Source organism: Pangasianodon hypophthalmus, chromosome 16, assembly GCF_027358585.1.
Source record: "Pangasianodon hypophthalmus isolate fPanHyp1 chromosome 16, fPanHyp1.pri, whole genome shotgun sequence".
NCBI classification, from domain to species: Eukaryota; Metazoa; Chordata; class Actinopteri; order Siluriformes; family Pangasiidae; genus Pangasianodon; species Pangasianodon hypophthalmus.
Window position 1 is genome coordinate 23767543 of NC_069725.1, and position 27303 is coordinate 23794845.

General features: G+C 39.2%; 1 protein-coding gene across 1 annotated transcript in view; it reads left to right on the forward strand.

Moving 5' to 3' along the window:
- The window catches only part of LOC113530587 (collagen alpha-1(XXIV) chain), a 97783-nt gene that overhangs the window by 53564 nt on the left and 16916 nt on the right, over nucleotides 1-27303 (forward strand). The window contains exons 18-41 of the mRNA XM_053240588.1: nucleotides 489-542; nucleotides 715-768; nucleotides 1255-1308; nucleotides 4311-4364; nucleotides 5596-5649; nucleotides 6240-6284; nucleotides 6385-6438; nucleotides 6933-6977; nucleotides 13359-13412; nucleotides 14228-14281; nucleotides 14476-14529; nucleotides 14713-14766; nucleotides 16809-16862; nucleotides 16964-17008; nucleotides 17104-17148; nucleotides 20500-20553; nucleotides 21172-21225; nucleotides 21809-21862; nucleotides 23022-23075; nucleotides 24338-24391; nucleotides 24492-24599; nucleotides 24700-24753; nucleotides 25365-25472; nucleotides 26796-26849. Coding sequence (XP_053096563.1) covers nucleotides 489-542; nucleotides 715-768; nucleotides 1255-1308; nucleotides 4311-4364; nucleotides 5596-5649; nucleotides 6240-6284; nucleotides 6385-6438; nucleotides 6933-6977; nucleotides 13359-13412; nucleotides 14228-14281; nucleotides 14476-14529; nucleotides 14713-14766; nucleotides 16809-16862; nucleotides 16964-17008; nucleotides 17104-17148; nucleotides 20500-20553; nucleotides 21172-21225; nucleotides 21809-21862; nucleotides 23022-23075; nucleotides 24338-24391; nucleotides 24492-24599; nucleotides 24700-24753; nucleotides 25365-25472; nucleotides 26796-26849 — 1368 coding nt within the window. The remainder of the gene's footprint in view (nucleotides 1-488; nucleotides 543-714; nucleotides 769-1254; nucleotides 1309-4310; nucleotides 4365-5595; nucleotides 5650-6239; nucleotides 6285-6384; nucleotides 6439-6932; nucleotides 6978-13358; nucleotides 13413-14227; nucleotides 14282-14475; nucleotides 14530-14712; nucleotides 14767-16808; nucleotides 16863-16963; nucleotides 17009-17103; nucleotides 17149-20499; nucleotides 20554-21171; nucleotides 21226-21808; nucleotides 21863-23021; nucleotides 23076-24337; nucleotides 24392-24491; nucleotides 24600-24699; nucleotides 24754-25364; nucleotides 25473-26795; nucleotides 26850-27303) is intronic.

Sequence of the window (27303 nt, forward strand, 5' to 3'; positions counted from 1 at the left end):
AGGTGATACTATGTGATGTACATCTAGTGTACATTGGATATGCCAATGAACAGACAACACAAAATGACAGCAATCTGGATATATTTCTCAATAAAAGCAAAGCAGACTGCAAACTGTGAAAATATCATACTCATTTCAGTATCTACAAGTACCGAAAAACACATACTCGTACTCAGTCTGGTATTGATGCATCCCTAAGCAAGAGTATATATAACAGCTCAGGAATTTAAACAGGAATTTATGCTAGCACCATTACTTCCTGACTGTAACCGCAGTGCTAATTTCGTACCAGATTATTTCTTGATGCTCTGCATTTCAATCATGGAAACGAACTTACCCCTTACGCCAATTCCTCAGTCAGGTTGTTGATGATATTTTACTGTAATGACAAATGCAGCAGAGTTACAGTGTAGTTATTTCTATCCCTGAAAGTGAAAATGCTGTGCTGTGTTTAGCCTTTAATCTCTGTGTGGCGCTGTATGATCTAGGGAGAACCTGGATTACGGGGGGAACCAGGAGACTATGGCTACCAGGGTGACAAGGTAAGGGAGTGGGATGGTGAAATTTTTGTTTGGTAATGTTTTTAAGCTCTTTCGAACAATGGCTAACATTTCAGGTCTTCTTAGAAAATTTCCAGCACTTTGTATATTTGGAGATTTGAGTCTGACATTTCTCTGTGCTTAGTAATATTTCATAATGTTCCTCTTTGTGCAGGGGGCTGCAGGTATTCCTGGACCACCAGGCCCACGTGGAAAACCCGGACCAATGGTATGCTAGCCAGTCTTCACCATGGCATCCTCATAAATACTTCGTTAATGCACTCTCTTTAAGAGCTTTTGGAGCTTACAACTTGTTTTGCATGCTATCAACACCTGTTTAGTCTCCAGTGCACCATTTTTTTTTTTAAATACAGCTCACAATTCTATGGAAAAAATGCCTGGTAAAGCTTTATTGTCCCTGAGTCCCTTTTACAAGACAGAGCTTGGGGCTGATTGGCATTTTGTAATTGTGCCCAGTTTAAATATGGTTTAGAAAAGGAGGGAGCTCTGTCGTAACTTGTCAAGCTCCTGTGGAAGTCATAGTTTACTTTACGTTAGAGTCCATTCGTCTTCTGCCGATGATTGAAAAATGATACTGAGATAAGGTGGAAATCAGACCTAGTTACACCACCAAGCCCAAACTACCTCTTGCTATCAGTGTATACCTTTGCATTTGGATTATGCATATATCCTTTTTGTCTTTTTGTCTTGAAAGGGGAAGACAGGTGACCTAGGTGCCCCAGGACCACCAGGGCCTCCTGGACCTGAGGTGAGTACTGTCAACATGCTCATTGATCTACATCATGACTCAGTAGAAACAAGGAAAGTCTGATAGCATCAGTCCAAGCACACGACTTGCCCTTCAGCTGATCAAAAAGTAAGAGTGTTGGGGTTGTTGAGTGTTGTGGGGTTTCTACCTTAATTCCTCAAATCCTGAACTGAGAAAAAACCCTGGTGTTTGAGACCAATAACATTATGTTTCCTTGGTTATTCTCAGTTCTTCGTTATGATGGTGTATATTGAAGAATGCTTGTTTGAAATTCTATACCATAATTATCTGTTCAGCAGCAAACAGAGAAGCTAGTCTTGTGTTTGGAGTTGTATCTTAAAGTCATTTAATTACTTCTCTCTCAAATAAGTGGTGAAATGTCATTAAGATTATAGCACAACTTTGGTCACATTTATACAAACAAACTCATAAATTAAGGTACAAATTAAATTCCTTCAAGAGCACTCAGGTACTTGTGCTTGAAGTTGATGCTGTAGGTCACTAATCTGTCAGGGATTAGCGTAGAGCTAGCATAAGAGCTCAGGGGCATGAGGTAATCAAATACCACAGTTTAAGGGCACTTGAGTAACATTTATGATAGTTACTGTATTTGATGTTCCATTAGCACAGTGTTTTTGATGCCAATTGGTCTTTCTTGGGAAACATGAGTAGATAAGAAGTAATCTGCACGTCTTTACAGCAAGGCTTTGTTCAGCAACTCTGTCTAGATTAAACTTTGCATCAGTGGCTGGATATTCTTTAATAATTGAAAGGTTTTCTCGAGGCTCTGTCTGGTTAAACATGATTCCATCTGGGTTGCAGATGCTGGATGAAGATCAGTTAACGTCTGCGTGTAGAAGGAGTTGTCTCACACAAGCAGTTTGCCATCTAGTGGATTTCTGTCAATACAGCACTCGGGTTGAAACCAGTCCCTTTTTTTTTTTTTTTTTTTTTTTTTTTTTTAAACTGTGTTCAGGACGCAAATTAGCTGAGACGTTAATGTGAGGGGAAAAATGAAAAGCATCTGTACTGCCTACAGGTACTGGAGAGGCAAAAATATTATACAGTAGGTCTAATCTAAGAGCACAGACATCTGTCTGGATCAGTCACAGTTAAGGTCAACTTGTTCTGTTTTGAAGTTGTTTAAAAATAAAGTTATGAATTAATAATAAAAATTAATAATAAAAATTGAATTTAAATAAAGATTCTTCATGGTTGAGGTGCTACAGACAGATTGGACTTCTTGAGAGTGATCAGACTTTTTGTGGCTGAGTTGCTGCAGATGTAGATTGGACAGAGATTGAAATTCTTGAGGGTGATTTGCTTTAGACAGAGATCAGACTTACTGTGGAATACATGTTTTAGACTGAGATCAGAGATTGGACTCACAGTGGATGAAATACCTCAGACACAGATCAGACTTTTTGTGGCAAAAGCATCACAAACCGAGATTACTTTTTGTGATAGAAATGCTTTAGACAGAAATCAGATTTAGAGTGATCAGACTTACTGTGGATGAGATGCTATGGACAGTGATCCTCATGGCTGAGATTGTACATACTGAGATTGGATTCAGTTGATTTATAGAGACTAGACTCTTTGTGGATGTGCTGCTTGAGACAGAGATTGTACTTCTTTTTGTGGCTAAAGTGCTACAGATGGGACACCTTATGATGGGACACCTTATGGCTGAGTTGCGTTAGACAGAAATCAGACATATGGTGGCTGAATGCTACTTACAGAGATTAGACTCACTGTGGATGAGATGTTTTAGACAGAGATCAGATTTGTGGTTGATATTGACGGACTTGTTAATGAGATGTTTTTGATGGAAATCAGACTCATTGTGCGTGAGATGCTTTACACAGAAATCAGACTCCTTGTGGCTGAAGTGCTACAGACAGTGATCTGACTTTTTGTGGCTGAGTTGCCTCAGACAAAGATTAGAATTTTTGTGGTTGAAGTTCTACAGACTGATTGGTCTCTTTGTGCCTGTAATGCTACAGACAGAGATCAGACTTGGTGTAGTCAAGGTGCTACAGACTGAGCTTGGACTCTGTGACAAAGTTGCTTTAGGCAGAAATTAGACTTCTTGTGGCTTCAGTGCTACAGACAAATAAAAAACTTTTAGCTGAGAAACTGTGGATGAAAGGTTTCAGACATAGATCAGATTTGTAGTTAAATTAAATTGACAGACTCATTGATAATCAGATGATTTAGATAATAATCAGACTCATTGTGACTGAAATGCTACAGACAGTGATCTGACTTTTTGTGGCCAAGGTGCTACAGTCTAAGATCAGACTCCTTGTGTCTAAGATCAGACTTTTTGTGGGTGAAATTCTACAGATTGATTGGTCTCCTTGTGCCTGTGACGCTACAGATAGAGATCAAACTTGTTGTGGTTGAGACTACAGACTGAGATCAGACTCTTTATGACTAAGTTGATTTAGATAGAAATCAGACTTTTTTTTTACATGCAGTGCTACAGACAGAGATGAAACAACTTGTAACCAAGATGCTTCAGACAGTTTAGACAGGGATCAGAATGAGATATTTTAGACAGGGGTCAGACTTCTCATGACAAAGAGGATGATATAGACAGACTCATTGTTAATGAGATGTTTTAGATAGAGATCAGACTTCTCAGGTTAAGTTAGAGTCAAAATGGATGAGATGTTTTCTACAGAGATTAGACTACCTTTGATAAAGAGATGATAGAGAAGAAAGTTGTCTCCTTCATGACTGAGGTGCCACAAGCAAGAATAAGATCAGACGACTTTAGATTAGAGGTAGAAATCAGACTCTTATGGTTGCATCATCAGCTCACCAACACACAAGTGCCTAATTTGTAGCAACTGACCCGAATAAGAACCTTAAAAATAATTCACCATTAACCTGTATTCTATGACTCGATGACTAAAATGTCATGTGACTCAGAGATTATGAGTTCGGAGTTTATCAGATGTCTTTTCATGTACGCACTGTTCCTTGATTTTCAGGGATTTCCTGGAGACATTGGGGTTCCTGGTCCCAACGGCCCTCCAGGCCCAAAGGTAAAGAAACGGCATGCCAGTTTAAACTCCTAAACACGGAGAGATTAGCAGTGATCTAAGAAGAGTGGAGTCTCATCTAAGACTATCTGAAATCAGACTTCTGACACTGTCTGCTCATTAAATGTAAAAATATTTTTATTTAATAATGTTTGTTAATGGCGCTCTGCGATGGACTGGTGCGTCCCATCCAGGGTGTATTTCCAGCTCATGCCCAGTGTTCCCGGGTCAGGATCTGGAGCTACCACAAGCCTGATGAATAATTATTAATAATATTGGTGTTTTAGTTCCAAATTCTCAAAGTTGTCACAAGAAAAAATTTCTATTCACTTAATTTTCAATCATCACTTCATTTCTCCATAATCATATACTTGTAAAGTCATAAAGGGACTTTTTGGCATCAGATGGCTTTGAGGAGAATCTAAATTCCTAACAAATCTGAACTTTAACAGATGTGATGGTGAGAATGAGACCCAATGCCCATCACTGTAATCTATCTGCTGCTGCATGCACTTTGTGACAGTTTGCGATTAGCATTTGGCTAGTTTGTATAATCTGAGTTATTATCATGCTAGCAAACATGCTAGCCAACATCTTATCTAATGGTTTCTCATGTTCCATGGTGAAAGAGGCAGTAATTTACCACCAGGAACTAAAATCGGTGTGATTTTATAGTTGAGACGGACTTCTTTTTCTTTAGTGAATCTTTCTTCTTCTTTTAGTTTCATACTTTATGTGAGTTTGAAATTTTCTGCTTTAACTTGAGTCAAAACTTGAAGCTGTACTTCAACGTTTTCCAGAATTTAAGTCCTTTTACCACCTCTGAATAAAAGTGTCTATAAATTGTAAAACTTATGAGCTAGCTTCGCCAGGTCAGGTGTTGAAAGCACAATTATTGTTGCTAATTTAAAGCTGCTGTTGCGCTTTCTGACCAACACACACTTCACTTGGCTTTTCTCCCAGAACATTGGATTGTTAAGCAGCAATATTTTACTTATGATCTTGTCTAAAGGACGTATTATGTTTTTATTTTAATAGCAAAGCTCCTCTTTTCACTACTGTAATGTCACAAATACATGTGGATATTAATTTCCTACAATGTTTTATTGAAGAATGTGTGTGTTTTTGGGACTGAAAGGTGGAAGAGGCAAAAATCCTGTGTTTTGTTCCTGCTCTGACACCAACGGTGTGTGTGTGTGTGTGTGTGTGTGTGTGTGTGTGTGCATGTGTGCAGGGTGTTCAGGGAGCGAGGGGCCCTCCAGGGCCTTTGGGGCCAAAGGGAACAGAGGTGATAAACTTGTGTTTTATTTTTCTCACAAACATTTTTCTGCCAGTGTTTATACCATCAAGCAGCTCTTTTCTTTCAATCACAAACATAAGTGGTTCACATACACACACACACACACACACATATACACACACACACATATACACACACTTGGCACTGATCAAATTCTCACCTCTCATAGATTCAACTCAATGAGCAATTAACACATAGCTACATATTTTCCAACACTGAAGTCATGTTTATATAAATTTAACAAGATTTCAATCAGATAATGGGCCAGCAGTGCATTATGGGATTACAAATTCAGGCTTGTTAGTAGGTGTTAGGAAAAACATAGTTTCACAATCAGCTGGGTGGAAAACTGAGTGAGCGTTTTGGCGTGTTGTGTGGCATGGCTGTTGCTCCTGGCATGTTCACTTTGATAAAATAAAATAGTTTTACAGAGTCAGCTGTATTTTTCTCTCTCTTTCTCTTTTTTTTCATCTCAACCCCCTCCCCCAGAGGAATGTCCTCATGTCCCAAATAAAGTGTTTATGGCACCTCATCATTGGATTGTTTACTGAAACGTTTCCTCATGTGCTTTTTCCCAGGGAGATGAAGGCCCTTTGGGTCCACCTGGAGGTCCTGGCCCCACTGTAAGTGTGCATTTGTGTGTCCAAAGACTGTGTGTGTGTGTGTGTGTGCTGGGATTCCATGCTGTAATTCTGATTGTGTGTGTGTTTGTATATTTTTCAGGGCAGGCCTGGAAGGAAAGGTTATATTGGTGAGCCCGGACCTGAAGGACCGAAGGTAAAGCTCAGGAATTTACTTACACAAATAAAATTAAAAATTTCCCTTTTTCATTATTATTATTTTTATGTCTGACATCCTTACACACCAAACTGAATTTTTCTTTATTAAACAATAAAATATACATAGCTAAGATTTCAATCATCTGACTAGAAGGATTACACAGCTGTTCTTAAAAACTAGTAAAGACTTTTATTTCCTTTTTTGTTCCATCACCAGCGTGAAATCCACTTTCATGTTTTATAACGCTCGGTGATACTGAATGTTTCGCACTGGTGGTTGGTTGATTCGATAATAAATGTGTTGCGGTTCATTATGACTTCTCAGGAATTCTCTCAGGGCTGTCATTACAGGATAATAACAACATTTGCAATGAAAGAACCAACCACACAGGAAATGGGAACATGTGCTTGGCTTTTCCAGCATGTCAGAGAAGATAGATAACACAGTTTTTTATCCATGTATTTATTGTTTATAATATTTTATGTTCACAGGGTGAAGTTGGTGACCAGGGAAACGTCGGCAAGAGCGGCCCTCCAGTAAGTACGGTATTGTTAGCTTTTAAACTAGGGGAGGGAAATATGGCAAAAAATATCATATCACAATACTTGAATACATTTCTATGCAAGGTTGGAGATAAAAAATTCCAAAAAATTCCAGCATAGCCACAAAAAACACATGAAAAGACCTGAAACTAGCCCAAAATTTACGGCTGATGGAAGAGAGATGGAAGATTTTTGTTGTGTTGCTTTCTTTGCGTGTAACAGTATCACTGTAGTGTGCACGCATTTCTGATTTACAGTATCCGCACCGCAACACACTTTTTTATTAGGTAAAACATTTTATGTTCGACTTTTGATTTTGTGTACAGCATGTTGGATCCTGCATCTAAGAAAGCATGTTTTATGTTCAAGTAGCCAAAAGAAGCAAAAGTGGTGGAAATGATGTAAAGGTCATAGGTCAGCCACCCAGTGCGCATACACTGCATGTCGAATTTTATCATTTTCATGTTTTATTCAGTTTTGGGAGACTGAAAACACTACTGTGTCCAAAACACACAAATGGTATCTGTGTGAACTCTGTCTTTATTATCTGGTCAGTATTCTACATGCATAAGAGCTGGTGGAAAAATCAAAGTATTTCTCTGTAGTTTAGTAATGAATGAAGGACAGATCTTCCTCTTATGAAGCTGTGCTTTTTGTGAGTTTTTGACATAGTGTTTGTAAACAGACTTAGTCTCTGATGTGCTGAAGTTTCTCAGCGTTCAGGTTTCAGATTCAACGCACAAGCCACTAATCTTCAGTGAAGGGTTTTGAAGTTAAAAGCCTTGGTCTGCTTGTTTCTTTTCTTTCTGTTGGTCTCTTGTGCAAGAAGTTTTAGAAGGCATCAAAGCGAAGAGATGTCTGGGAAAATTGACAAGCTGCGTACATCAGATATCAGCCATGCGAGTTTGTTCTTGAGAACTATGCTGTTGCTCATGTTCAAGTGAAACAGCTCCAGAAAATCAGCACCCGTGTTGCAATCTCCAACACACACACACACACACACACACACAGTATAATTATAGCAGACAATTTAACTATGGCCTCTGGAGAAAAACCAGTGAGTGACAGCGTTCAAACGAACAACACACTATAAGGTAATGATGTATGAGGATCTGCATTCAGAGTGAGGTTTATTTTTCACGAAAATACCACCCAAGTATGAAATAAAAGGGTTTGGCTTTATGACTATGAAAATTTAAAATCTGCATGTGTCTAGTGCAGGATAGACACAATGTGTTGAGATTGAAAATCTGATAGCAAAAATCTGGTGGCAATTTTTTGCCTCATTTTCACCAGCTCTGGTCATTTGACAGTCCGTCCCCCCAAGTAGCTAGCTCTACACATCACGTGGCAGTTAGCAAGCAGGGAGCGTGAGGCTAGCATGTGCTTCCTCCAAGACATGAGAAGCTAGCACATCTTTTCGAACTACCGAGCACACTCAGAGGAAGGTGCTAACTACATACATGAGCTAATGATTAGATAGTATCGCTCTGATTGACAGGAAAGAGAGTAATGCCATCCTTCCCATGGCCAATTTTGATCCTTGAACACCCGGCCATGGGTGGCTGTGACATCATCGAGATTCAGACTTGTGACAACAGGCCCAAAGCTTTTCTGTTGGACCACTGTGGAGCCCGAGTTTTGTTTTTAACCTTGAAGATCTTGACAGATGAATTACAAAAACTGATCAAATGATGCTTCTCAAATGAGTAAAGAAAAATCTTCAGGTTTAATCCACTAATCCAGCTAAATATGAACCTTAATTTAAAAATGACTGGAAGGCATAAGACACAGGATGCTTATTGTGGCTAATGGAGGAGACAAATAGAATTAGTATAAGCACAACCATACTCAAAAACCAAAAACAAGGAAAATAGAGTGTACATATACAGACACAGATGAAATGCTTAGCAAGATCCAAGCAAAGGTGAAACACGCAGGATGTTCCAGTTCGTTGAAATGGAAGGAAACACCTTCCTTGAATGAAGCTATTCTATAGCGATTCTTACTGACACAACTACTAAACATTAAATTTACACAAAAATGCTAATGTGATTAGCAGCTACCAGGGCTTGAATCAGTCAGGCGAATGCTAACTTCCTGCATTCCTTCCCTTTCTTAGACACATGTGAGGAACATTTGACCAAAATTTGAACACAATTGAACATTCCTGTGATAGTGTTTTGCGTGTTGTAAAGTCAGGGTTGGGAAACAGGCTTAGTCGCACACAAGGGATTAGCATATAACTGCAGTCAGGATTAGTACTGAGGCTTACAGTCAGGACACACACCTGCAACATCCGAGGCTTCTTGTGAAGGGTGAAAACAAGGAGGTTCAAATGTGGGCTTGATCCCTGCCAAGTCATTCTCTCGATTTATTTACTCTTGGATGAAGCATGACTACACTTCATCCCTTCTTGTACATTTGATCTTTCATTCATAAATTTTAGCCCATGCTAACTGAACTTCTGTGCCTTTCTAGATTGTATGCAGTCAGCATGATGATGTTTGGCCAAACTATACGTGACCTGGCGTGGATATGATGGTGCAGTTGCTTTCTGAAGGCCATCAGAATAATCTAGATGCTTGGCTTGTTCTGAGATCTATTTGATCTCAATCATTCCTTTGAAATAAAACTGGAAGAAGAAAGAGAAACAAGAGTAGAGATTATAGTCCAAATGTAGAACACAGACGGTTCCAGCGTAGATCATATTATGATTTATACCCCAGTGCTGTCGAATTCTGGATTCTGATTGGTCAGAAGGTGTTGATTAATTTTCTATAACAGCAGCTCCAAACCTGTTCCTCAACCCTGACTTTATACAATATTCAAAACATTAGCATAGGAATGTTCAGTTTTGTTCACATTTTGGTCAGATGTTCCTCACATGTGTCTAAGAAAGGGAAGGACTGTATTAAGTTAGCATTCACCTGACTGATTCAAGGCCTGGTAGCTGCTAGTCACATGCGCTCGTTCTAATACGTTATTGTTTCTATAGTAACAGCTCATTCACAGGGACTCGTACAGCAGACACTCTACAGAAACAGATTAAAAAACATGAGTAATTGTTGATATGTTGTAACAGTTAGAAGGAAAAATGTAACTTCACACATCTTCAGGACAGAGGAGTTTATGCTTTGCAGTTTCTCTGTAACATGACAAGCTGCGTTTTTTTTTGTCTTATTAACTTCAAGAGAGAGAAAGAGACACTGGTGAGGGAACGACTGCTGCTATAATGTAAGTGAGAACAGGAACTAACTTGTTTTGTGGATGTTACAGAACATTAGACATACTGTAACTATGAATGGATAAAAAGTATGATCTGTTCTTTAATAAATTAAAAATTGGAATTGTTGGCAAATTGTGGTATAAGAGGAATAAAAAAACTTTTGCACGTGCTGTTATAGGAAAATTATTAATTTCCGAGTGATAACTGTAACAGTGCTTCATCACACCACTCCATTGTTGATTATTTTCCTATAATGGCAAGACACAGAGTTTTATTCCTTATTAAAATCACATGGTGCAAATGAATTACAGCTATGAAATTAGTTACAGAAACCCCATGGGTTAGCAGTTCGTTAGCATTGTTTATTTGTAAACAGGCTGAGTTGTTTGGTAATGAGGGCAAGCTGCATACTACAAATCGGCCAAATGTGTAGAAATTAAAACTGTTTACGCACAAAAGTAACTATCTCCGAGACTCAAGTACATGACTGACATTGTAAATTCTGGAAACTTAAAAAAAATAACACTTTGAATTTTCATTAATGTAGGATTGTAGAATTGTTCATTAATTTATCCAAAGCTTAAAGGTTTACTACGAGCTCTAATTTGGTCACCTTCTTTCCACCGCAAAAGAGATTGATGATCATTGCCTGGGGAAAATGAACTTATGTATTTTCCAAGCTATAACTGAGCCTTTTTTCCTGTCAAGACAAACATAGGAGCTGGATTTTGACATGTCATGATGTACTTATATAATAAATCATTGAGTTTTACATCCTTGAGAGACCTGGAGGGCATTAGGTACAGGGACAACAAGCTCCTCTTCAGCTCGTCTATTGGAAAGTATGTAAATTATGGTCACTCTGTACTTATGCACTGTTAGCCAGTCTATGTGCCTCTACAGATACCTACTCCAGGTTGAGAAGTGCAGCTGACTGTTGTGTTCAGCCTCCTTTCATATCTTTCACTGATTCAGGGTCTGTTAGAGTCGTCTGGACATGTAGTGTCATCATCATGGAATTAAGTGCTCATACTGGGTGAACGCATGTCAAATACAAATCCATCAAAAGCACTGTACACAAAGGGTGAGATTTACTGAGTAGGTTTTTCCACTGATAGGGGTGCACATGCTGTACATGCCCAGTCAAAGTCACACCACTTCATCCTGTCTAAAATTGTGACTAATCCAGACGTCATTGCTCTTAAATCAAGACAAGTGAAAAATGCAAACAAGTTTATCAAAGGAATGGTTGATGCACTGCTTTATATTTTTTCCAACACTTCATGAGAACTAATCTTGTGATCATCAGGGATAAAAGACAGTTTAAACAGCAGATTGACATATCAGAATAAAATGGCTGACCTTTCAAAGACCGTTCATGTTTTTATATAAAAGCTTTTCATGTTCCACTTGACATTTTGCATTTTTAATAGAAAGGCTAAAACTGTCTATTACTGCAAGAAGAATTTTAGATCGAGGAATGTATTCTCACAAACCATTGCCAGTGTAGTTGCTTTCAATTCAGTTTTATTTATATAGCAGCTTTACAGAAATCCAGATGTAGATGTAGATCCCTAATGAACAAGCCAGAGGTGACAGCTTTCAGGAAACACTCCCTGAGTCCCTGATTCATGAGGAAGAAACCTTGGGAGGAAGCAGATTCAGAAAGGAACCCCTCCTCTTCTGGGTGACACTGGTTATTGGGATTATAAATCATTACAATGTGCCAGTGTAGAAGAGTAAAGGCAGATGATGCTAAGCCCTGGGATGAGTAAAGGACAGTCTTAATGATTACAGCAGCAGAAGGTTTCACAATAGTGATGTGGTCAATTGATGTGACCCCAAAGTGCAGCCATGAAAAGTGCCTGCAAAGTGAGTACTGGTAAGAAAGCAAACATACAAGCAACTGTTAAAGAATTTCCATATATAGTGTCTTTTTCCTAAAGTAGGATCTACAGATGGTAGACTGGTGGTGCAGTGCAGTTTGTGGTTTCGAAATCAGAGGCAGGATTCAAGCTTAATCCAGAGTCTAGGAGAGCAGATGAAACCGAATTTACTGTGGAAAGAAAACCACTCTTGCCTTAAATTTGGATAAGCTGGAGGAAATGTGTTTTCCAAGTTAATGAATTGCAGCATCCATCCAATTCCAGATTCCAGATTTGTATGGTGGGTGAACAGCCGCATGTTTTTTAGAGTGCTTGAAACATATCCTGGAGTCTGATTTGCCCTTTTTTTGTAGACTTGTTAGCTGGAATTGTTTTGATAAGCCAAGTGTATAAACTGGACGATGGACTGAAGGAACTAAAAGGAAAAGCTTGGAAGTTGCTGTGAGGTGTTATATTAAAGCAGTGGTATGGAATAAGAGATACTGTACAATTTACAAAACACCTGGACCAACCGTCTTTTGCCTTTAAGCCTGGTTAAGTCATGTCTTAATAAGACAACCCTTAATCCTACTAATAATGCTAATTATAGAACTGCTTTTCGTCTTCCATTTCTGTCCAGTATCTTATGTTGGACTACTAGCACTTTTCTACCAGACAGTACAGCATAAAATGTCTCAACAAATTACCCATGATCCGACATCATTATTTTAACCTCTAACTGAGCTGTACCTTACTAATTGCTTTTGCTGAATTTGGTTACCTTTTTTGCCATGTACCAAATTGGGACAGTTAGAAATACTGTAGGTCATTGATTAGTCCGATGCAATCATAAGAAAATCCTCCTGATAATCTGCAGTACTGTTTGCAGTTTTAGGAGACATTATCACAATTTTATCATGCAATTTAATGTTTAAGATTTGAGTAGTATTTTACTAATGGTGCCCATCACTTGACATGACTTGGGTTTGGACAATCACAGAACAATTACTCTGTCACCACATATACTAGCCAGTTACAGAGGCAGTCCACAAACAGTTTCATAGTTTACAGCAGTTACCCCTAAAGCAACCTCAATCTCTGGGTGCTTAGGATAAGGTAACTTTACCCCATATATCAGGCTTGTGCCCAATTTAACAAAACTGGTTTATGGTGGAGTTTATTGGGGTTTTTTTTTCTTGTATGGTCTTGCATGTATGCTGGTGTCTTTCTCAGTTATGTGTTTAACTTCTCTCTTTGTGTTCTTCATCTGGGTGTTTGCAGGGAGAAGAAGGTCTTCCAGGAATTCCAGGAGTGGCTGGCCCACCTGGGGAAAAAGTAAAGTGACTTATCTTTCTTCTTTTCATGATTGATGAATAGAGATGATCCATCAGGAAGTCTTGTGAGTGTGAATCTTATGGAATTTAGATGATGCTTGTGCCTGAAGGAACTTCAGTCAACAACAGAAACTCAAAAGTGAATCAGCCAACCAAAGGCCAATCCTTAAACAGGTTTCAGATCAGAGGACAGTCCTCACTGAAACAGGCTGTTAATTCTGGGAAGTAGCCCTAAAATATGACCTGTATCTCCACAGCACCAGGGTCCTCGGTTTGATTCTGAGGTCCATTTTACATGTTCTCCCCATGCTTCCTTCCTGGCTCTTCGGTTTCCTTCTACTGTCCAAAATCATGCCGGTAGATTCACTGATAACTGGAAATTGTCCCTAGGTGTGAATGAGTTTGCAAATGTGTGGACTGGCATCCCATCCAGGGTGTGTTTATGCCTTGTGCCTAGGTGGTCACGGTATAGGCTTCAGCTCTATCATGACCCTGATCAGAATAAAGTGGTTATTGAAGATGAATGAATGAAAAACATAAATGTGTTAAGTATGCATTGTTAAGAAATGGATCCTCCAAAGGACATCCTTGTATATTCACTGATGTTAGAAAACTGATCTGAAGCCACATAATCATATAGTTTGCCCACCTAGCTTGAGGAATGGACCACCTGAGGTTTAGAAAAGGATTTTTTATAGATAGATAAGCAAAGGCCTTAGGCTCAACCTGTTTGGAGAAATTCATCCCACCATAGTGCATCTCAGAATGAATTAAAGATGCATATTGTTTCAAAATTCCACTTTTCTGTTTTCACAGGGAGATCGTGGTCCAGCGGGTCCTTTGGGTCCACCAGGAGAGAAAGGTTCAATGGTAATAACACTAATCATTGCTTTAACAAACCAAACCTGATTCTGTTTAGACTGGTTATGGGTTTCGTCCAATAAATAATACTATGTGCATTGGATATTGTGGCATATAAGTTAACCTCAGCTTTTAACATCAGCTTTGCCTTCTTAGAACTATACTGAATTATTGGTGACTTATATTGTTTCCCTGTGTTTAAGGGCTATCCAGGCTTGCCAGGAGGTCCGGGAGATGTCGGCCCACAAGGCCCACCAGTACGTTCTGCTGCCATATTCACAAATATTGTATAATTGTGAGGGATGTAATCAATTGTGAGGGAATTAATTAATTAGCTCAGTACATATTTCAGGCAAATTTGATATAAAAAAATAAATAAATAAAAGATGGTGTGATTTGAGATAAAATCATCATTCTCTTTTTTACATTCCTCTGCTTAGGGCCTGACAGGTCAGAGGGGTACTCCCGGTGTTCCTGGGACAAAAGGAAGGAGGGTAAGCCACTTATTGAGGTATCTCCTTTTTTGTCAATCCTTTGCTAACTCAGGGGTTAGCGCCATTGAGTTTCATTCTCTTTTATTGCTTGTAGGGATGAAAGCGACTACGATGTCAGTAACATTTTTCTAGGTAGCTGGTTCTGGGAACATTAGAGTAACTCTTTTTGCTGGTAATTTGGGCATCATCACTGTAAAAGGCTCACGATTTGCAGAACCTATGTGGTGGCTGCTGTACTGTCTTTCATCTTGCACATGGTTTAGCATAATTTGCTAGTGAGGTTCTTCCAGCTCGGTGTCCTCCATCTGTTTCTTGTGGATTGTGTAAATAAAGGATCATAACGAGATCAAACTGAACTCAACTCTTTACATTGTAAAGCCTTCAATGAACACAATGAGGTCAGGATTAATAAACTAGAACTGCTGAGGGGCTAATGCCCTTATAAAGAGTTTGTAGTGTGTGTGTGTGTGTGTGTGTGTGTGTGTGTGTGTGTGTGTGCGCGCGCGTATGTTTGTGTGCTCTGGGCCTGTGTCTTTTGGATGCAGTTTACAGTGACCCCTCATGGTCAAGATCAGAATGACATCCACTAGTCATACAAAACGTACATCCCAGGTGGAACCAGATATCAAATCTGTTTCACTGCTGATTTGGGGGAAAATAAAGTTTTGTGTCTATACAGAGTACCAGTCTACTACACGAGTGAGTAAAGTATGCCACAACATATGGGGGCCAGCCGAGGAAGCCATGCTACTACCGGCTACATGTGTGTCTGTCTCGCTTCCCCAGTTTATAACATCATTAGCTATCTTATGTCTGATTGTACAGGAAGATTTTCATTTGTGTGTGAGCGAGAGTGTGTATTTGCCCGTATACTATTCTATACATACAACATACACATGGTAGCACTTAACAAACAGGCACAGATGTTTGGATTGTTTAAGCATGACGTTGTGGTATGACTTCCTTTCCTGTTTATTTCCATTTCATGGATTAGAGTCTAAAGCAAATTAAGTTCAAGTAGATCATCTTGTTTTTTTTGTTTGGGATCTGTTTTCCCAGTGGATTTTTGTAGTAGTAATTAATTGTGACGGCTCCTTGCGACTTTGTGTAGATTTGCTACTATGATACAGTCACATTGACCTGGATGATGGAAAATTAATACAATTTCCAGGAAATTCTCTATTAATAGCTTTATTAGTCTTGCCCTAGGCTGAGGATTGGGAATCCCGGTCCTGGATAATCACAACACAGAGTGGTTAAGTGTTAATGAAGCATATCTGGTTGCGTCTGGTCACTTAGGGTTCTAAGCTTCCTAAAGGGATCCTACTTGGAACCCTCAGGAATAGTGAACTACTTTGATTGTTGTGATCTACATAGAACTTACAAGAGTACTTCCAATGGGACAAACTGAAGAACCCGTTGTGATTCTAGATATAACCTTTTTTCTTTTTCTCTACAGATTTAATGCTCGGTTTGTGTAATTGTGAGATCTTATTGTGTGTAGAGATCAATCTGATTACGGTGTGAATAGGGTCAGTTATGTTTTCTGGTGTGTACCATGTGAAACTGGTGTATGAGCTCAGTTTTAGATATTAATAGCCTTTTTGTACCTGTTTTTGGGATTTGGTTTCCATGTGCTGATCAGTTCAGTTGGTAGCGTGACAAGGCTGAATCTTGATTTGGGTCTCAGTGTGGTTGATTTTATTTGACTAATGTAAATGTTGTAAAATTGCTGCAGTATAAGAGGAATAAAAAGCTTCGGCATGTGATGTTATAATAAAATAATCAACTTTGGGGTGGTAACAGTAACTCTGCTTCATTTTTATTCCTTCCATGATACAGATTTATTTAAACCTGAGTACTTTACACTTGTTTGAGATATCTACTCTTTCATATAAACTAGAAATATCTTTCAGCCATTGACTTTAAGTTTAACTGCATCACCCAACAGATTCAGTCAGAATGCTGGGTTTTAGCCTGTGGCAGCTAGCTTGTCATAGCTTACATTTGTTTTTTTGTTCTTTTTTTTCTGTTCATATCAGGGGCCAAGAGGAGCTGATGGACCACCTGGAGAGCCAGGACCAGAGGGCATCAAGGTGATAATACTACTCATCATACCAAACACACCCTCACATACCTATGTGCTTCAGTATTTTGTCTTACCTCAGTACGAATCTATTTACTTTGCTGTTTAAAGGGAGAAAAGGGCGGGCCAGGCCAGAAAGGAGCTACAGGGTTTGTTGTAAGTCCAGCAACTTAGTGCTGCATGACACTAACCAAATCAAATATTTGTATTTTATACCACAGTGCTGTTGTGAGCCATGTGTGTCTTTGCAGGGCAAAGCAGGAGGTCCAGGGAAACGAGGCTCTCCAGGGCCACCGGTATGTCCACATCCAACAGTGACAGTGCATGTATACTGTGTTTTACACACTGTAAGACACTCATACCACAATCCTGTCAGCGTATGGGGATCAGTATGTATGTGGTTTTGTTGTATTTGGGAACTAGCGTTGTTATTTTCCATAACATTTATTAAAGAATGAGGGTGGGATGGATTTGCAGGATGTAACTGTATACTCAGTGTCTTTATTATTAGCAGTTTGAGCATCATGGTCAACACAGCAGTGTGGATGTCGAGCCATAATCCATGTCCATTAAAGAATGTGTAAAACCTATTACACACATCATGTAGTGAAACTAATCCCGTCTGAATAGAGTGCACAATGTGCAGAATTTGGAGACGCTTGTAACTTAAAAAGACAGGATTCAGCACATTAGATGCTCAATTAAATGAGCAATGAAAATGACCACGTGACCATGTGTGACACAATCGGTGACAAAGTTGTCTGTCCTTTGTTTGTTTTCACTAATCCCATCCAAATAGGGCTCTAGAGTCTGGAAAATTATAATGAAGTAATAAATAATGAGAACTTTCTCTTGCCCTGCACTGGGCAATCAAGAGGACATTGCATTAGTACTTTTGGACAGTTGCTTAATGGACTATCCTTAGCCAATGCACTTGCACTAATATAGTTAATGACATGTGAACTGTTTAGACTCAAAACGTTTTATAAACGAATGACTTTGTGTGTGGATTTTGCTGAACTTTCATTAACCTTGCCTTCACTCTGTCATTATCACTCCATTTCCCCTGTATTCCAGTCTTATAACACACGGTGCCGTATTAATTGCCGGCTGTAGAAGGAAGTAGACGGAGTCTCTTATTTTACAGCACACTCTCTGTCATTAGCACTGGTGGTGTGTGTATGTTATATTAAACAAGACCTTTAATAGCCTGAGGACACTATCCCCTTTTCTCTCATTCTTTCCTAATGCTTTTAGACCCACAGCGCCCTCTAGTGCCACAAATGGTGCAACTGAGGCTGGTGTTTTACTTGTCAGCTCACACAAAAACCCATTATAAAGTAGAAAGTACAGAAAGTGCAGTACAGAAGCAGGCCGTTACTGATTTAGTGTATGCGTGTTAAAGAGTGAAATATAAAGGCGTGACAACAAGGAAGACAGAGAATATGAGTGAGAATACAGCTTGCTTCAGGAAATAATGCAATTGCTGAAGCCACATCTAGTGCACTTTTATTGGGAGTAGGGAGCCATCTGGAGTATACGAAATGAAATATACACGATGTCCCTTCTAGAAGTTTGCTTTTGTTGCTTGCTATCACTGTATTGCTACATTATTTCTATCGTTGTAAGTTGCTAAATAAGCTAACATCAGATTCTCAAATAAATAAACATGATCATATGACCATGTGTGCCACAACATACACGCATGAGTATGAAGAAAATCAGAGCAATTTTTGTAACTCTGCCAAGATTGTGTTGTTATTTATGGCCTACGAAAACATTTCCACACAAATTTAAGAATGAGTAAATTTGTAAAGGAGTAAAATTAGAGACCCAGGGTCTGACTGAATTTTTTTTGACTGAGCGAAGAAACACTTCCTATGTTCATGCAGGAAGTTCTTAAAATTCGCAATGGCTTCACATTTGGCAAAACAAGTGTTTATTATCCACCAAGCCACACATTGTCCATGGATGCTGGCGCACATCTTTCTGTTTCTAATGACCAGTTAGTTCCCATGTCTGAAAGTGCTAAGAGATTCCCAATAATTAGGAATAAGATTAGATCAACAAGAGATGCTGGAGGTATGGAACAGATTTCCACGTCCGGTTTTGCGTGATGCTATCCCACTGTGGTAATGAGAGTGGCTTGTGTGTAGATACAGTGTATTCCTGTAGACGATAATGAGCCATGTAAACAGGGATAAAAGGAAAGCATATGAAGCAGTGCAGCTGACACATCACAGAGGAGTGTGAGCACCAGGCTGCAGTCATTTCCTGGTGGTTTAACAGCATGTGGCTGGTTCTCATAGACAAACAACCAACATTGCAGAACACAGTATCGCACAATACAGCACAGTACGACTTACTGTATCTCACTACAGCATAATGAAACACACAAACACAATTCACACACTATTTTACTTTAAAAAATCAAAAGCAAGGGCATTTAATGCAAACCATGATTCACTTTAGCTGTCACGCAGTTTCCTTTGCTTTTAAGACAAAAATTGTGAGTACTCGGACGCAAAATTGTTCTGCTTTCACACTGAATGTATACACAAAGCTTTTCTATTTGCCCTGAAAGCCATTTTGTGCACTTATTCTCAGATTTCCTTTTCCTTGCTTTTGAATTTCCTCCTTCTTCTTCTTCTGATTTCCACCTCTTTCCTCATGGACATCCTGTTCACCATTGTTGGAGTTTCTCCTCCTTATTTGCAGATTTCCTTCTTCTCACACTTGGACTTTTCCTTTACTTACTCTCATTTCATGATGGCTTACGTTCCTGGGAGGACTTCCTCAGCCTTCCATGTCCTCACTCTGTGATCTCCTCAGACTTTCATTTTCTCGCACTGTTTCTTCATCTTCACTCTGGGACTTCCTCAGCTTCACCTTAGGACTTTCACTTCCTCCTTACTCTGGGACCTTCTCACCTATGGGGCTTCCTCAGACTTCTTCTTTCTCGTTTTGGGACTTTCTCCTCTTCACTTTAAGACTTCTTAAGACTTCCTCCTCCTCACTCTGAGACTTCCTCATCCTCACTCTGGGACCTTCTCAGACGTCTTCCTCTCTATAGGGCTTCCTTAGACTTCCTCCCTCTAAATCTAGGACTTCTTCCTCCTCACTTTGAAACTTCTTCCTCCTCCCTCTGGGGCTTGTTCAGACTTCTTCCTCCTCTTCACTCTAGACTTCCAAGTCTTTGCTCCTCATACTTTTTCATTGTAAACAAATAATGCTACAATAGAGGCTATATTGTTTCTTCTTGATGAACAAATTGCTCATGCTCTCCAGTATTCATGTCCTATTTAGGATCATTTAATTAAACTTGAAATAATGAAATTGATGGTTTCTTGTGTGTTTACATGTAGCTCCAGGAATTAACCTTTCACAGGCTATGCTAGATGGAGTGAGGGAACAGTAGCCAATGTGTACAATGATGGTGATTCAACACAAATCTAACAATCTTGTAATTTACAGCATGCAGCCACACTCACTGCATACTTCTACTCTTATCTGTGAATTCGTAATGTATAATGAGATTTTATCTACTCAAAAAAAATGTTAATATGGCCATGACCCAGATATGTGTGTGTATGCATATATGTAACGTGTGTGTGTGTGTGTGTGTGTGTTTACTGTACATTTTGTAGGGTGTTGCAGGTCCATCTGGAAGATCTGGTGAAAGAGGACCTCATGGTGAACCTGTGAGTATTTCCGCCTCATTTCATAAATATTAAGCCAAATTGGTGGTTTTGGGAGCAGGGGCATGGACTTTTCCTTCTGGCGTTTCATGTTCTGGGAGCATGTGTGTGTGTGTGTGTGTGTGTGTGTGTGTGTGTGTGTGTGTGTGTATCAGCTAGTCTAAACATGTAATCAGTCGGACAGGCCCCTAGTTGCTGCTTCTGCTATAAAAACACCGCAGCTGTTTGAAGTAGCCACGCTGTTTTTCCATTCTTTCATACGCATAGCAAAGTACATCAGCACACACACACACACACACACACACACACACACACACACACACACACACACACACACACACACACAAACCTTCCCCAAGGTCGTGTCCTTTATCAGGCTTGTGTTTGCCACATAACTTGGCGATGATAACTGCACTCTACACATAGTAATACTGCCTCAATCACATTTATTTTGCTAAGACTGTTGTAGTCCAGCACGTAGCCGTGTATGTGTGTGTGTGATTGTATGTGTGTGTGTGTGTGTGTGTGTGTGTGTGTATGTTATGCAGAATGATGGAATGTGTTTTGGAGTGCTGAGTTATGTAACTGAGATTTCAATTTAATGGTTTGTTTGTTCATTAGGGACCTAAAGGGCCACCGGGGGAAACGGGAGCAGACGGAGAGCAAGGACCTGAGGTAACATGATGTTGCATAATAATGCTTATAAGTGCAAATTAGCTGTTTGTAATTTATTTATTTTAATGCTGTTTTGTGGATTAATGTGTTTCTTATAAAGCTAGTTCATGGTATATTGTGTTTACTACAATGTTAGTTTGTCGGTTAATCTGTTCACCGTAATGCTATTTCACATTTTAGGATGTTTTACTTTAATGTTAATTTGGGGGTTAATCTATTTACCATAATGCTAATTTACATTTTAACCTGATTAATTGCACACTTGTTCATGTTTTAGCCTGTTTACCATAGCACTACTTTGTGGGTTAGTCTGTTTATTTTAGTGCTAGTTCACGTTGTAGCCTGTTTGTGAGTTGATCTGTGTATCGTAACGCTAGTCATGTTTTAACCTGTTTACTGTAAGGCTGGTTTGTGAGTTCATGTGTTTATCGTAATGCTAATTCAGACCGTTTACTGTAATGCTATTTCACGGGTGGCTTATTTAATAGAATTACGAGCAAACTGAAGTTCACATGAATTCCTTTTTATCTTGAGAGGAAAAGGTGCAGTGTTTTAAAATAAGCGCTGTGTGTTTCTAACGCAGGGGCCTCCAGGACCTGAAGGTGAACAGGGACCTGCTGGAGAACCCGGAGCCAAGGTGATGAGTTTTAAACCCATGCTAGTGCTAACTGCATGAAGAACATGTGCAGCGTCAGAGTGCTTTTTCTGGAAGCCTGTAGAGCTGCTGAAACAATTTACATAAATTTTATTGATGAGTTGCGTGAATGTAATTATTTTACCATAAACCATTTTGTGAATCTCATCAGATGAGGTTTTACAGCTGAAAAGTAATGGCACCCTTCGTCTGCAGGTGACTGAGGTGTTACAGCAAAGGTGTGCATTTGCCAAGGACTGCTATAACGATTAGTGATAGCATTAAAAACAGAAAACAGTGACAAATGTTCACAAATTTTTATTGTCCACATTAATTACAAACAAAAGCAACCTCAGGCCTTTTGGAATTAGTGTAAGTTGCACCTGGAATATAGGCAAATAATTAATAAATTAATATTTCGTTGTAAAACGTACATTGAAATAAATAATGATGCAAAGTAATTTTAATGTTTACAAAAGTGAAATGGAGTACAGTTAAGGTGTTGCAGAGTTGAATTCTGGTTTGTGATTGGTCAGGACGTGTTGATTAATTTTCTATAACAGCAGTAGTAGTGCAGCTGCACATCACCGGTTTATATTAATGCGCTCGTTATAACACATTATCTTTTCTATAGTGACAGCTCATTCTCAGGGACATATACAGATAAAAAAAAAGTGTGTAATCTTTGATATGGTGGTTGATATCGTTGTTTAACGTATGGAAGGAGTCTCCAGTGTCAGCGCTTTGTAAGGGACAGAGGTAAAGCTGTAACTTTGAGTTTTCCCACATCTTCAGGACAGAGGAGATTACGCTTTGTGCTTTCTTGGTAACATGACAAGCTGCATTTTTTTAACAGGAACTAACTTGTTTTGCGGATGTTCCAGAGCATTTAACGTCACTATAAATCGATAAAAAGTATGACACGTTCGGGATGATGATTCTTCCATAACACATTTTCCATGATTTTTCACTCTCTGCTCTCTCGTGTTGTGTACAGTATGTACTATGTCTGTGATGATCTATTAGTCAGTGAGTCAGTATAACATGAGAAAGGAATCTGAAATGTACAGGGGGAATTTACAGCAGTGTTTCTTATACTGGAAAATAGTGTTTAATGAACATTTCTGTTCACTCATGGACGCTCTGCTTCTCTTTCCTGTAGGGTGAAATTGGACCTGTGGGTGCTGAAGGGGAGCAAGGGCAAGAAGGTGTAAGGGTGAGTCCACATTCTTGCTCCTTAATTACAGGTCTGAAGGCCTCAGCTAGTGTTTGACTGCTGTGCTTTTATTAGTTTCCCTCTCAGAGACTTTCTGTGTTCACTCACACTGTCTGATCTTCTACTGTTACACCATAACTCAGTCAATCCTCGTGTTTTGCTTATGGCGTGTTATATTATTGGGACTGGAATCCTGCTGTTTTAATGGAAGAAAAACTCTGAGGTATTAGTTTGGATTAGGCTTCTTGAATTATGAAATGTGTGCACTCAGGCTGCTTTCCCACCTGAGTTTGTGCTTCTGTAAAAACCATAACAATGCTCTTTCCACTCCTAGTTAGTGTCAGCTAACCGTCTAGCCTAGCATGCTCTCTAGATTAGATTAGATTAGATTTTTTGAGGATGTAATTTGTCTTCAGTGTAGCTTTAGAGGCAGAAAATCTAAAGAATTTGACCTGCTTGGTCGACCAATGAACAGCCAAAACCCACACACACACACACACACACACACACATACATGCTGTTATTTTTAGTTACAGTGGTGTTGGAATATTGAAAATATTTTCCATTCAGCATGCCGTAAATCTCCTCATAATTGCTCGCTACCTCACAAGACTCATTTTACACCATCACTTTGTCCTCCATGTTTGTTTTTCTCACTTGCCCTCTAACCTGTGACCTAATTGGTCAGAAGGTAAAAAAGTGCTTGGGGTAACTCTTGGAGTAACTTTTTTTTCATCTTCCTGTGGGATTACGTGTTAATTGCTGGAGGTTGAGAATAAAACAGCACGGGTGAAAGCAGTCTTATGAGGGCTGTAATGATAAACAATATTTCTGCATAATTCTAATGAATATCCTCTTAGAGAGTCTTCTTTAAACAAAACGAATAAAATCACTGATTCTACAGTTAAGTTAAGTTACAGGTATCATATTGCGAATGTTATCATATTGTGTAATGTTCCACCGCAGGACGATGATGATGATGATGATTATAATGATTATGATGATGTGTCACTGTTAAAATGCATGTCAGGTTAAAAATGCAAGTTTGATGATGTGCTTTAATTAGCTGTTCATGACTCCAAAGCGTCCTCATTATAATGCGTGTGCATATATTTTTTGAAAAAGCCCAAACGTGACTGTGTTGGTCTGATTTTGATGATCTATGGTAATGGTAATGAAATTCTTTTAAAATGTTGCTGTAGCATTTGCTTTTACTCAGACTTTTTCCCTTTAATGTGTGTGTGTGTGTGTGTGTCTGTCAGGGGCCTCCAGGTCCAGCAGGGGAAGATGGTCCTCAGGGAAAGGACGGGCCAAAGGTCAATAAACAATCAAACTTTTTTCCATTCATGTCTTTGACATCTTATTTTGTCTAACTGCACCTTTGTTGGTTTAGTGATTCTTGTGCTTTTGCTTCAGGGTGAACAAGGTGACCGCGGCGCAATGGGAGAGCCTGGGGAAAGGGGCGAGGTCGGTGACCCCGGCCCTCCAGGACCTCCTGGAGACGCTGGAGCAAAAGGATTCCCGGTGAGTGCCAGTCTGTGAGTACGTAAGAGTTTGAAATATAGAATATAAAGATTTCTTAAGATTTTATGTTTTTTCACGCTAATGTGATTTTTTCCATTAGGGACCCGAAGGAAAACAAGGACCACCAGGCAAACGTGGACGTCATGGAAAGAAGGTAAAGCATGATTTGAGACTTAGGATTCATGATTGCCATTTCAGCTCCTAAAATCTCTGAAACTTATATTTATTTCATTCTGAAAGCTAGATTGAAAAAACACAAATGCACACAGTACTAGAGTTAATGTAGCTAATAGAATGAAAGGGTTTAGACAAATAAGAAGGATAATGTTGGACCTAAGATAAGATAAGATAAGATAAGATAATCCTTTATTCGTCCCCCAATGGGGAAATTTGCATTGTTACAGCAGCAAAGGATAGAAGACATAATACTTATAATAGTAATTATATACAATCTGAGTATAAAAGTATAAAAATATAAAAGAGACACACACAAAGAATGCACAAAAACACATTGTTGCACTTTGTGGTGCTCCACATAGAAAAGCTTAATAAGTGGTAGATAAGTGGTCAAGGACCAGCGAAGAGCCAGTGTTGAACCCTTGCACAACACCCAGCCTCAGCTGCCCGGGCTGTTGTTTCTGGACAACGACAGGAGTCAGTGGTTAGCTTTTGCATCCTGGACAGCTAGAATTGCTTATGGGAGACAACCCTGATATTTCAACACTCCCACCTCTGAGACACCATCGTTTTGTTGTTTTGTATCAGGGTGACCAGGGTCCATCGGGTCAGCCAGGAGAGATGGGTCCTGCTGGCGAAAATGGACAGGAAGGAGAGCGAGGACTGAAAGGAGCTCGTGGAACCAGAGGACCACAGGTTAGTACCTAAATGTATCCTTGATTACATCACTTCCTTACTTCCTTTTCAGCTTTTCAGCTTCTAGAGTAGGGTAAGTAGGCAACTTCCTGTCTGTCTTTGGCTAGTTAGTGTAAAAGTCTGTTATCCTTAGAAAAGTAGAATGGAATGTATTTTTGTATTTTTAGTCATTTAGGGTCGTATTCAGAGTTGAGTTATGCATGTGATGTGAGAACTGAATAACCAAATGGTGCACATTAGTATTCAGACCTCAGACATAACTACAGACTTAAGCACTATTCAGAAGTTATGTGAGAGTTACACGTTTGGGGGCGGTTAAGCTTGTAGGATGCTGGCTAGTTAATGCTTACTGACTACTACCTGAGCAATGTCATCTCCATTTTTATTTCTTTAAGTGTTCATAGACGCAGAAGAAATATCCAATTAAGATAGATTTTAACTGCTGTAGATGCAGCTTAGTATGCTTTTAGAGTCTCACATCAGTGTATTGAACAAAACAGATTTAAACTCCATCAGGATTTCAGTTCTTCTGAAAGTTGAGGTTGGAAATATCGGCTCAAAAAGCTGCCAGTGTATCAGAGTTTTTACAGACTCTCTGTTTCGTGCTTTATTTAATTACTATAGCATGTTTTCCTATAGCGTGCCTCGCTTTTTATCCTTCACTTTCTGACTTTTTTCCAGTAGCTATTCAGTAATATTTCCTTAGGAGTATATAGTTCCACAGCTAAAGTTTGGTTTTGGTAAAAAAAAAAAAATAATAATAATAGCCACTGACTTACGACTTGTTGCTAGATTTGAGCGCCAGCAAAGGAACCAGTTTCAGGCTGTAATAAGATTCTGTGTTGTATGGTTTAAAAAAAGATTTCAGAAGAAATGACTTGTCTGGATCCCTTAAAAGCTGAAACACTTGAAAAAAGATCAAAACCAGAGCTCAACACAACAGTGTAGTTGACCTTTAGCTGTTAGAATCCAGCTAGTCTAAACATGAACAGAGTCTGGACTTGAATCAAAGACTCCTAATGGGGTATTATGGGTTTTTTCCTAAGTAAATCCATTAAGGATTGTTAGCATGCTGAGAATTAATCCATTTCTTCTGTACACCATGATGAGCACACTGAGGTGAAGCAGAAATATTTGTACAAAAACCATTCCCCATTTTCAAGACTTTCTCAAGCTCATTTCAGCAGAAAGAGACACAGTCTCTAGGAATGTGTTTTGAACCCGGGATTATATATAAAAGGACTTTCAGGTGGCTGTCAGGAGTCTTATTTCGAACACAAACTCATTTTTCAGTCTTGTGTGTGTTTTCTTCATTATGTCTAGGGTCAACCCGGAGTTATGGGACCGCAGGGGGAACCAGGAATGGAAGGGTACACAGTGAGTTACTCTTGCTTTTATTGAAAACAAACATGCACACAAGGTTAAACGCTAAATTGCCCCAGGGAGTCCTCACACGGCACGGCAGATTAATAAAACAGAAACTCGCAAAAAAAACAGAAACATTCTTCGCAATAATTTATACCAAACACACCAAAGTCCTCTACACACACTCAGAGTCACACCAGGGTTTAACCGTAGATTCTTCAAATATAAATTTCAAACAATGAGGCTCTTACAAGCTTTTTGGGATTTTCCTCACATTTTGACTTTTGCGTGGGATTAAATTGGATTCAGCATTCCAGAAAATTCCATCTGTGTATTCCAATGGATATTCAGAAATTTCAGTGGGCATCCGTGGTAACTTGGAACGCATTCAGTATTCAGTAACACTATTGTTATCTCACAATCCGATCACGTTTGGATTTTATGGGTTACCAATCGGATCGTCTGA